This window comes from Necator americanus, chromosome V (assembly GCF_031761385.1).
Source record: "Necator americanus strain Aroian chromosome V, whole genome shotgun sequence".
Taxonomy (NCBI): domain Eukaryota; kingdom Metazoa; phylum Nematoda; class Chromadorea; order Rhabditida; family Ancylostomatidae; genus Necator; species Necator americanus.
This window is the reverse complement of record NC_087375.1, coordinates 4775439-4787855: the sequence shown is the minus strand read 5'-3', so window position 1 is coordinate 4787855 and position 12417 is coordinate 4775439. Positions and strand designations below refer to the sequence as shown.

At 39.3% G+C, this 12417-nt stretch overlaps 1 protein-coding gene across 2 annotated transcripts; it reads left to right on the top strand.

The window, feature by feature from the left end:
- Positions 1 to 2771: 2771 nt before the first annotated feature.
- Positions 2772 to 11501, top strand: RB195_012925 (uncharacterized protein; the record flags this gene model as incomplete). Of its 2 annotated transcripts, none has more annotated exons than XM_064202525.1 (4): positions 2772 to 2795; positions 10716 to 10770; positions 10863 to 10945; positions 11442 to 11501. In XM_064202525.1, 4 exons carry the CDS (start codon positions 2772 to 2774, stop codon positions 11499 to 11501), a joined length of 222 nt encoding a protein of 73 aa, XP_064058405.1. The 2 variants fall into 2 exon arrangements, with proteins under 2 accessions (XP_064058405.1, XP_064058406.1); XM_064202524.1 differs by lacking the exon at positions 2772 to 2795 and adding an exon at positions 8677 to 8766.
- Between the last annotated feature and the right edge of the window lie 916 nt (positions 11502 to 12417).

The window sequence follows — 12417 nt, the reverse complement described above, 5'->3', positions numbered from 1 at the left end:
CATATTCTTGCTGCGCAACAAGAACTGGCCTAACACATTAACAATGTAATCATTCGAATTTGTTACGTCCGTTACGCTAAGTTAAGCGCATTGATTCACTCCTGTGCATTCCATATGATTTCATCGTTGAGGCTGTCCTAAACATGTTTCCAATGACTGATTTGGCTTTTCAAAGGTTAGGGAAGACAATGGACTAATATATCCTTTCTAGTAAGTTTTCGAAAGCAAATTGTCTTCCATTTACCGATGGACCAATGTGCTGCTACGATATGAAAGGACAGCAAATTTTCTAAACGTTTCTCCCGTGTGAACCGTTTGTAGGCGAACTGTTGGCTTAGAAGTTTTAGAAGCTGAGCCCAGAGTTTCGTTTCTCTCGAGCTTCTAAACCATTTGCTCCACTTTTCATCTCGTATTAAGACATGTAATGGAACAGTTATCAATGTAACGGCACTATGGGGAAGTTTTTCTTTACAGGATCAATTGTTCTATTTTGGACATGAATGTAATGGCTAGTGTGGAAGCCAGTCTTTGCTTCATGGAAAAATCTCTTACCTTTCTGTGATATGTGGGATCCCGAACCAATAAAAAAATGGAATACTTCAAGCATTTGTCCAGGAGTGTCATAATTTGCCTTAACGAAAACCTGCGTAGACAGGCGTGAGTGGACAAGTTTAGAGTGCCTCTCGGTGTTCTACGTGTAGACGGAACACAGCTTGCATGGCTGTTAAAGACGTTGTTATGAAGTGAATTGACATCGAAGAATTCAATGACACATTCTCTTTCTAAGCGCGCTCTTCGAAGTTGCTCAAGAAGCATGTTAAGTGTTGGATAAATTCGCAGCAAAAATACGTGGAAAGCAATACGCGGTGAGACCTTTGCGGGTTTTGATCTACGGGATCATGTGCGGTCTGCACCAGAACTGGTATCATCAGAGCTTTTCTATTATAGGATGGTCGCGGCAACTCCGCTACTTCAGCAAGAACAACTGTTAGGGCTCTTTTGGTTCTTGGTTTCGTATGTGATATTTTATGGAACGATAAAACTTTTCGAATGAGGAGTTTGAAAGGGTGTTTTGCAAATCTTCTGACTTTCCAGACTTCCAGAAGGAGGCAATGCCAAAACGTTAGCCACAATAAAGAGTTTTGAAAATCTTGGCTACTCCTTCACATTCATAACCGACAAGTTACAGTCATTATGCCAAGATTCGAGGAAAGATAAACTCTCACACTTCTGTAATACATCAAATATTTCAAGATATAATAAGTAGTACAAAGAAGAATATGAGCTATGAAAATAGGTGGTGGAAAGAAATGTATGAAGGAAACAGAAGCTTATGCGTTTTTTTTTGAAGCAAAACTATTTTCGTAGAATTTGCTCCACACAAAGCAGAAACCACTTTCAGCTTCCCGTTTTATTTCGTTCCATTTAAACCGCACGTCGATGATTTCGAGCGATGATGATGACGAGGAGTGCAAGAAACGTATAGCAACGTAGCTGGAACTCATTGAGTGCCTCTCGTACTAGAGAGAGAGAGAGGCCTCGTTCCGAGCAGCAATGAGAGGTAGTTGATCGAATCCACTGCATATACCTGGTTTGAAACGAACACAACATTCACATAATTTTTTTCGGCAATCTATTTCTAGCAATTTTATCGTTTAGAATCTCTAAGTACACATACTTTTCAAAACTAAGAAAAAAAAATCTTTCAAAAAGCTGAGAAGTAAAGTATGCCTTCTACTATTTGTTGATAAGGCCTTTATTCTATTTGGATTGTGTTAACACTCTAAGAAAACACCATGAATAGGGCTTCCAATGAAATATTCACATGTTGTCGGAAAGAATAAGAGAGAGGAAACATCTCTGAGCTTCGAAAGTTCTAAATTTGAAAACCGTTTCTCTGACCTTGGGTGGTAAGTTGGTTATTTTCAACGCTGATATGCGGAAAGAACCGACAGAGAAAATATCAAGTTGCCTGAAATACCGGGTTTTAAAAAAAGTTTCTCTAACAGGGACGTCTGTAGTTGGGAAACAGGTAGTGACCAAGAAGTTCTACACATTTTGAAGTGTGTAACCGTATAGCGAATGAGTGGTTAGGAGAGTGGTTCCACTACAAGAATGTATTTAGAAAATAGCGGAAGTTTCGTAGGTACACATCGCAAATTCCATCTACACGGTTTCTTCTCCTCATGCCCTCGCTCCGAACATCAGGATTCTTAAGTCTCACCCAGCAACAACAGAATACTTACAGACTCAGGTAGAAGAAGTTTGTGCCGTAGTACCGGCGGTGCTAATGACGTGTTTCAGGACAATTTCAGGACTTGATTCAGGACCCAATGGTTACAAAATACTAATCGCTACCTTACTGGAGTAATATTCGAGAAAATGAGTCTTTTTGTGTTCGCAACTAGTTCGCATTTGTGTTATTAAGATTTATTGAAATATTCGACAAAGAAAATTTGTTTCTATATGTTTTGTTGCTCAGAAAAAGTGCAATTGTGCCGCCGCACCATCCGTTAGCGTGAAATTTTCTCCAATACTTCTCCAATGCACAGCGTTGGCGTCGAGTTAACTAATTTGGAAACGGGTCCTTTAATATGCTTTCAGAGGGAGAGACTATTCATTCTATTCCAGCTACGCCAATGCCCCGTTTCTCTTCTACACTCCCGCGGTCGGTGTAATTGTATTATTTGAGAGTCCCAGAGAGGCAAAGAGGGTGTGGCTCTTCGAGGAATCGATGAGGCAGACACTCGTCCGGCAAGCTCTCGACGAATATGGCTGGAACTGCCGATGCTGCGGTGAGTGCTATGTTCGTTCAGCTGTGAATGTGTAGTTCTGTATTTAGCGTGAAGGTGTAGAATAGAAAACGTAACATGAAATCTGAAATGGATAAAAAAAGAAAAATTCGGAGGAGCTTTTACGTTATCCGTTAAAAGTCTAATGATTTCTCGGCTATAGATATCCTCTGAGGTTCAAATTACTTTGTTTCGTGTCTTTCTTTCTGTCGTTGTCACGTCTGATGTACGTCGCGTTATTCGCGTTAACGTTTATATAAGATGATGTACACAAATTACCATAAGTTGCTAAAAAGGAAGTATAAACGCATATAGATAGATTGGTTGTTAATTATTGGTCTTCTGTTGAGTCACGAACACACCACATTTTTTTTCGGGAAGTTTCAACTGTGGCCTTTACTCTTCAATCGGGCTCCACTCACAGCAACAGTCCTAGATTTACTCAAAAAATTTTTGTTGTTTAATTATCTACTTTTAATAAATACACACTGTTTGAAAGTAATACATAATTTAGCTCCAATGTAATGAGTTCTAATGTAGGAAAAAAAAACCGTTCAACATTTCTTAGCCTTAACATTTCCCGTTAGATGTGAGAATCAGCCACATAATGATGTGATTTCACACGAATTTACTTAGACTCATTTTGTTTTTAATGAAGTCTTAATGATTGTACTGGAGTTGACATACTTTAGTTATGTAGTTTCCTGAATTTTCAGATTTATATAAAATCCAGAAAAAAAAGGCCAGTGTTTCATGTTCATCAGTTATATACGAAGGTTCGCAGTAAACAGAAATAAAATGAATTATGAGAGAAATAATATAAAATACAAAATATAATATATAATAAATAATAATATAATTATAAGAAATATATAATATATAACAAATAATATAAAATGTACATAATATGATTTAAATAGATAAAAGTAAGCAACAAGAGTGAGAAAGATTCAACTAAGTTAGAGTAAGAAAATATAGATTTATAAATAATAATAAATGATAAATATGAAAAATAATTATAAGAAGAAATATGTAAATAACATAAAATGTACAATAAAATATAAATAAATAAAAATAAGTGATGAGAATGAGGAAGAATTGGAACTGACTTCGTGTTGTTAAAATTAGTTTTTGTTGTTGTTGTTAAGAACTGAAGAACTGTTGTTAAAATTAGTTTTTAATGACTTATTTTGTAATCAAAAGCTACTCATTGCAAATACTTTAAACACTTTGAAAGTAGGTCTGAAGTACTTACACATTTCTAAACTCTTTATTAAATTTTTATCGTGACTACGATGAAGTTAACTTCTTATGCAGCAAAGTAAGCGAGTCATGGTCAGTTAAAAAGTGTTGGTTCCGCGCCACAGGTTCCATGCTGGGATGAGAGTGTCAGTTTAGAGAGCGATAGACATAAAAAAGTTGTTTTCATCAGAAGCCCCCCGGCAATTCGCGGTCGTCATCTCGTTAAAAGAGGAGGGAGGCCCATTTTCGAACACATTTTGAGTGTGATGACTATATAGAAGATAGTTTTGACAAAAAAGAAAACATCCGAAATCGTTTCGGAATCGCACGTGGAATAATGAATGATACTGTAATCGGATCTGGCCAAGCTGGAGCTATCATGTTTTGACTTACTTGACTTAGTCGGAGAGCTAGCGCTATCGTCTGACGCGATTACCAGTGTTCTTCATCGAAGCGTGATATCCTTGAATATACCTCTAGCCAATCTCCTTGAACTACATCTCGCACCGAATCCACATATTCGTCATTATTCCATAGGTTTCAGAGAGTTTGTGTCTCGTGTGAACCACCTATCAGGACCGAGCGACCAGAATGCCTTCAGGTCGACAATGTCCGAGAACTTAAGATTCCACGCTATGTATTTGATCTACTTGAGCTGGTTTTGGCGATGTGCTGGAGAACAGCATCTTTTTCCAACATCTACATAGTTTTCGCCATGTTACTGTTCAAGTTATGCAGTTCGTACGTGCTCAGAACCTTTACTCAGACGTCTGATTCAATTTCGTACAAGCGGGGCCACGGCGAGCAGGTAGTAATCAGATTTGTATGCGCGGCCTCGAAATTATCATAAATTTGCGGAGCACTGAGTATTATTTTAATAAGTTTAATTCAATAAGATTAATAAGATTAATAATTAATTTTAATAAGTTGCGCTTCTGGCTACATTGAATATTATTTTTGAAATTTTTGAAAGAACGGTGAGTTAAAGGGATGGAAGTTAAAAACAGCTTGAATTATGACCTATTTTGCCCGAGGAGTCAAGCTTTAACGAGGATAACGACATTGCTGGGGCGTCGGAAGGCTTAACTAGACGTAATGCTCCGCGTAAACGCTGGTGTCTAATTTGCTTGCCCTAAGTGGCACTTGGATCGAGAGCTGGGACAACGGGAACAGAATTTTGCTAAAAATTTGCTGACGTTTGTGAGCATCAATGTGAATCTCTGTCGATTAAAACCAAGTAGACATTTATTTATTTGTACACCTTTTCACTTTTTATTTATTTATTTATTTATTTATTTATTTATTTATTACATGGTTATCCATGCGTGAACGAACGGTGTAAAGAAGGGTCAAATAACAAAAACAGACACCACAAAAAAAGTAGCACTTAAACACAATACAAGCTAAGAAGACATGTGTAGGTTTAAGGATGTGTGAGTGTAGTTTGAAGAGGATTTTGCGTATTTTACGATAAATAGCAATTAACTTCCCTTCTAACTACAAGGTACTGTAGGTGGTTACTGTAGGCGCTCATTCCATGAGAACGCAGAATGCAGTCATAGCTCATCGTCCCATATTTAAACCCAAGAATGACAGCTTTCTTCACATCATTGTATTCAGTTCCTGAAAATCTGCGATAAAGCGATTTTCTTTCTTTTTTTTGTGTGTGGAGAAAAAAAAAACTTGGCGGAAAGGTTTTAAGAGTTCAAGTATGCAAATTTAACTATATAGGAACAACATGAAAATAATGCAATATTTCAATAATAATTAATTAATCATTTCAATAATAATAATAATTTTGAAGAACAATCTTTCTTTAGCGCAAAATCTACCCTCTTTTTTCTGTTATACTCTTCCACCTCATCGATAAACTCACAATTCCCTCTTCTGCAAAATTATCCCTTAGGCTTTTGTTCACTCAGTTGGCAAAACTTATTTTTCATAAGATAACCAAAATGCTCTGGAAGTTTCCATAAAATTAAATATATTATCTGTATTATAACGGAGATAAAAGAAATAAGAGTTCCTCCAACTATGTAAATACACCTTTTTAATCTTTCATACATTAGATAGTGGAAATGAAGGGGGTTTCCAGCTGTGTGATGCGAGACGAAACTCATTTTCCGAAATGTCAGAGGTTGTGACTTCTCATCGTTGGTGAATGACATCGTTTTGAGGTGACTGGGTCCTTGTCCTTCGCGTTTGTTCGTTCAACCTTTTGCTTTCGAGCATCTTTTTCGACCTGCACTGACGTCAGCTTCAAGCGTGCTGCTTATTGATTTCGGCAGCTTGACGGAATGACTTCGGAAATCTGCCTCAAGGCGCTTTTTATTCCCGTAGCTCGAGCTTCGTGTCCTTACACCATGGAACGTTGGGATCGATGTGGGACATGAACTGTAGCGCTGAGTGGTGCTATAAAGGGTCCCACCTCGATCCCAACGCTAAGCTTCACCGCATCGCTTCGAACGCAGCTGCTTACGTAACTGGACTGAGTCTCAGGAGGTCTTGACAGAAATATATTGGCAGGAAGGTCTAGAATTATATAATACAACATTACAAACATTTCTCTTGATCTGTGGCCTCTATCGATCGGATCTAGACCGCTCCTTACATAATATAGTAGAGTCAAAACTACACGAAGTAGGTGGTCATGGTCCAGTTCCGTAAGCGGTTGCGCCCGAAGTGGTGCGGTTAGGATCGAATGAGGACCCCTGCTACCACCATTCATATCTGCGTTGCGCGTTGGTCCCACCTCGATTTCAACCGCTGTCTCCGCCGCGCCTCTTCGAGCGGTACAACCGCTTGCGCAGCTGTATCGTACTTCATGTCGTTTTGACCATTATTATTGTCCTGGCCCACTTCCTAGATCTAGCTTAACTATCGCTCTTATGTTCCACAAAATCATCTGTCCTCGATGAAATTTTAATTGCTTACAAAATTCAATACAACCAAATCTTGCAAAGTAAATTTTCAGTGAAATTAAAAGCTGTAAGATTGGAAAAACTCGATCGATAAGGCTTAACGAATATTGTTTTATTGGGGGCGTGACATCATTGATAAATTCGTGCTTGAACAATTCTTCGCAGCAATCAACGATGCAAATCCTTTGTTCGATTTTTACGACGCTCCTTTCTCTGCTTATTCCTGTTATCAATGAGGCAAGTAATGAATTGTTCTTAGATCTTGTAGGATTTTTCGGGAATAGGTTGGCGAACAATTTTTCAATTTGCGCTGTTGGGACCTCTGTAGAAAATTTTTCATATTTCCACCCATAACCGTAACAAACAATTTATAAATGATGTCGATAAGAATCAAAAAATATATGATAAAGCAATGTTTGCCAGAGACGTTGTTACGTTATTTTTTGTTGGGGAAATGAGAGCAGCAAGCGTTGCACAACGCCTGTGCGAAGCCCGTCAAATTGTATATTAACGTGCTATTATGGAGTGGAAGTCGATATTTTTTAATTAACACTGCACCCGAGGAGGTAAAACCTGGAAGGATTTCGTTTTTGCCGTCTGTGGTATTCGATTTTCTTGAGCAGCTGCAATTCTTCTTCTATTCGGCATCGCGTGCAAAAGTTTCTCAGCGGCTTCTTCTCTCTCAAGAAACACGAAGAGTATCTGATTTTCTTTGGAGAACTTTGGGCATCAGTCTGGCTATGGGATTTCAGGTTTTACGTCGTTGTCGTCACGCGTAGAATTCAGTGGCTAAGTGCTCTTGAAATTGATCATTCGTTACGTCTGGTTGACTGGAGATAATAAGAACTTAAAGGATAAAGGATAAAGTGTCTGGCGTTAATCCATGCGCTTGGGATGCACCAGCACGTTCACTTTAAATTAGAATCGTTTGGGGTTTACGAACGTGTAACCTGCCCATACAGTGACTTGCGGGGGCCAGTCGATGTGTCAAGTCAGTGTTTTTATCTTCCCAGACAAGTCTGGTACCAATTTATCGACCCCGGAGGAATGAAAGACCTGGCTAGGTCTAGGACGGTTTTGAACCATCGATCGATCGTGCAGTCGCAATGGGAGCTCTTACCGACTGCGCTACACCCGCGACTGTGAATAAGAACTTACTTAGGATTATAAGAACGACGTCATCAGCAAAACGAATTGAATTGACGCGAAATGGATTGATGTAATTACCGACACTGCGTTCACTTCCATGTCATCTCAATCCAATCTCATTCCAGGGAATGGCGTCGAATATTTGGACTGTGTTCTTTTTTCCGATTAGTTCCGAACAAACACATGTGTGGTCAAACACGCTAATTCCTTTTATAAATTATGCTCGTTTGGGCAGAACTCGTTCATTTGATGCGTCTTCAACCAAATAATGACAACCCTTAAGCCTCAGTTCGATTGTATAAGGAGAAAGAGAAGAAGAGGAGAAGCACACATTTGTCGGCCCATCAATAACCTAAAGCTGTCTATGATGTCGCATTCGACTCATATCGCCGACCAAGCTGTGATACAGCAGGATGCTAGGGCACTGTATAACAGGGTAGATGACATTGTACCATAGGTCACTTATTACTTAGATACTTAGATGGGCCATCTTCACTGAACGTGCTGGCCCCAGCATCTTTTCCACTCGTTTCGTTCCCTAGCCGCTGTTATCCAAGATGTTCTCAAGTTTCATGAGCGACGCAGAGGAGCTCCTTGAGCCGTATCCAGCTGAGCTCTCGGCTAGTCCATCGTTGCAGCGAACATTTCACCGCAGTAACGGGGTAACCGTTAATGCTACTAAAGACGGGGTCCTATCTCAACCGGTCCACTAGTAGTTACCGATGTTATTATGTCATCCACCTCTTATACAGTAACACCACCTGGACGGTCTTCATTAGTGCCTTTGCACCCCGATAAGTAACGTTTTGAGAGCCTTGCTACGGTGTTTAGGAGGACTTGTGATGGGTGTTTCAGACTTTGTTCGGTTTTGTTTCCACAGAAACAGCTAGCATACGATAAATAACCGACGCATGACTTGCCGAACTTGAAGAAGTGGGACCTCTGGGATGACATGTCAAATGGCGAACGTATTTGCCAGAGAATGGTCATCTTCTTTTTATGTAAAAGTCCCAACAGCCGTGGTGAATTTCTCCTATTAGATGTTTCTCGTGGCATCCGTGCAAATTTTAGCGAGTTCGAAAACAAACTTATGATTGTCGGGGGCTCGTTTTGCTTCACTCCGTTGAACCACCTCGAACGTTTTCGGAGGGATTTTATAGAAACAGATGTTTCTTGATGGTTTCCATACATTCAATACTCTTGTACAGTCGGGAAGATGTTTGATAAGCCAATCTTATTCTTCATCGATCTTGTCTACTACGGTATCTTCTCAAACTTCAGCTGGTTTAATGTTGCATTGTTGTTGATAACGTTGCAGTTGATGATGATCGTTTTGTGATCTTTGCGCCGTATCTGGTTTTTTGTAATAAAGGTGTAATTACTGCTAGTGCATAGATTTAGATTTCTTTAGAGTTACATTAGACTTTTGAGGGGCTATATGAGCTCTAACGCAATAAAGACTCAAGAAACGAGAAAATGTTCCCCTATAGTCGAAATAAGAGAGGGAGAGGGTGTAGTGAAGTCCGTCAGAGGTTCCGCTGTGGCTGTACGATTGATCGGATGTACGAATCAGCGCTAGTGCCAACTAAGCCCTTCATCACTCTGGGGACGATAAATTGGTACTAAACTTTGCCCATGTTCGACTGTCTTTGAATTTCGGCATGTTGAAACGTAGTTTTTAATTGATTTTCTTAAAATGGTACCAGACTTATCTGGGAGGATAAAAACACTGACTTGGCACAACGGGTAACCCCGAAAAGTCATTGTAAAGGTGCACACGCTTTTATGAACTTCGAACGAAGTCTGAATTGAGGTCGAAGGTGTAGGTGGATCCGTATAGGGATTGATCAACGCCGTACACTTTATCCTTTATCCTTTATAATCAGAATCACCGTTGAAGGTGGATGTTGGGTCACTAGGGTCGGAATCCTCTTGGCAATTCATTTACGGCTGAAGTTTCTTAGGTAGAGCTATATCCATGCAAATTGATAGCGTGATGAATTTCTAAGAAAGGAGAGCGGTAAAAAAAGGTATAACATGCTGTTTTGATGTAGGTAACATATTTGCGAAACTTTACTGGGAAAAATTTATTAACTGTGCTTTTAGGGATCTGGAATTTTGAACACGTCGCTAACATCATTTTTTATCCTTGATCCATCCATTCATCCTTTATTACATTGGGAGTTAGCAAAATATCGTAATTAGCTAAACTTTCTGCAATTTTACTCAGTAACTAGTAACAGTAATTTTTACCCTGTAACTTAGTAACTGTAATTTTACCGTACTTTTCAAAGTGAAGATGTTCCTGCTACTGTTCAGAGAATGAGTGCTAAGATGTACAACTTGTGCAGAAGCCTAAAGAATCAGTGATTGCTCCAGCTTCTGGATTAGAAAACTCAGAGGGGACTAAGGGTTTTGGGAAAACAAAGGTCTAATAGAACTCTAACTCCTATGCTCTTACAATTCTATTCTACAGAAAAAAATTCGCATTATCATGCGTTGAGCAGGTCACCAGCGCTAAAGGTTCCCGAATGACAAAGACAGAGCCCACTCAAAAATTTTACATCATTTTCTATATTGATTAACATCCATAGAAATCGATTCGTTGCAGAAAAATGCTTTGAACACGATTTTTGACAAGACGAAGGACGTGCTGTCCACTGCAGGTATATTTCTCTTTGTTTTTTTTTTCTTGTTTTTTTTTCCAAATTACGTTCCCATGCATTTCATTCATTGCTTGATGCTTTTCCTGTTACAGCAGAGACTACTAAAGGATATGCATCGCAGGCTCAGCAAGCGATAGGAAAGATCATTCCCGGAGCTAGTCAGGATCATGATCCGGTACGTATTTGCACAGTGTCACAATCTTCTCTCAGTTTTGAGTGTGTAGATCAGCAAAAATAACAACAACATAGCAAAAAAAATCTGCTGATCGATTCTTTTTTGATAGTTTTTTTTGTTGATCCAATAACCCTGGTGGGGAAAATGTAGTTGGGGGAAGGATGGGAGAGGGGAAGGGGCAACTCAGTTGCATCCTTATTTCTTGAAGCTCTGTCTAACTTTTTTTTTCTCCTAGTTACTTTAGCTTACATAGACCCTCTAAGATTAATGCATAGGTCTTAGGGTCCCGATTGATTTAGTGATTTACCTCCCCTCCAGAAATAAGGGCGCCACTGAGTGCCCTCCGGCCAAACTACATTTTACTCCACATTAAGACACTTAAAATTGACATTTAGTACGGTAATGGCTGCTATATCTCATCTAAATGCAACACTTTAGTAAAACAGTTCATTTAAGGAAATTTTTGCAGAAAAGACTTACGAATGTATCATTTCAGGCAGCTACCGGTGCTCCGGCGCAACCAACAACCGATCCTGCAGCACCAGCACCTCAGTGATAAAAAAATCACTATTAAGACCAAAAAAAAACCTATATTTGTTCTAAGCTAATTGCTGTGTTTATTCCATTTCCCTATTTGCCCCTTCTCAGTGTTTTCGAGTGCGTTGATCTCTTGCCTATTCTCTATTCTTGGCATCATTTTGCTACTACTTTATAGCGTAATGTTTTGGTAATGATCTCTGCTAATGTATGTCAGTTAGTATTTTATCCAGATCGATACGTAGAGTTTATTCGATAAACTGACTATATATAAATCTTTACTACAAAAGTACTGTTTTTTTTTTCAGCAAACCGCTATGCTTCCCTCTAATAATCTGTTGCTGAGATTTTACAAATAATTTAATTTGTGGTGTCGGTGCAGCACTAGCGCAATGTGAAAGAAATTCGGCTATGGCTGCACGATCGATGTTTTGAAGCCGCCCCCGTGCAAATCAAGCCTTTCACATCCGTGGTGGTCGATAAATTAGTGCCGGACTTATCTGAAATGATAAAAACACTGACGTAGCACATTGGTTCGCCCTTGCAAGTCATTCTAGTGCGGCATACCGCTATTATAAACCACGAAAAATGCTGTATTGAACTGTGAACGTATAGGCGCATCCGCCCAAATGCGTCACTCCAGCGAAGCAGTCCATTAACGTCGTCGGCAAAGCTTTTTTAACAGCACAGGATGGTGGAATGGTTTTAGACGCCAGTTCCTACATATTATTTGAACGTCATACGATATCATATCATTCGAATGTTCAACATAGTATACATAAATACATACTCATATTGACGTACATACATATAACATGATAACATAACATCCTGCGCGCAAGCGTCGCGCCTCGAAGGTACAATCTCTGACTTTCGATCGTTCGAAATAATTGTTCTGAGGGTCACTATTCACTTGTCTTAGCGAAGTAGGAATC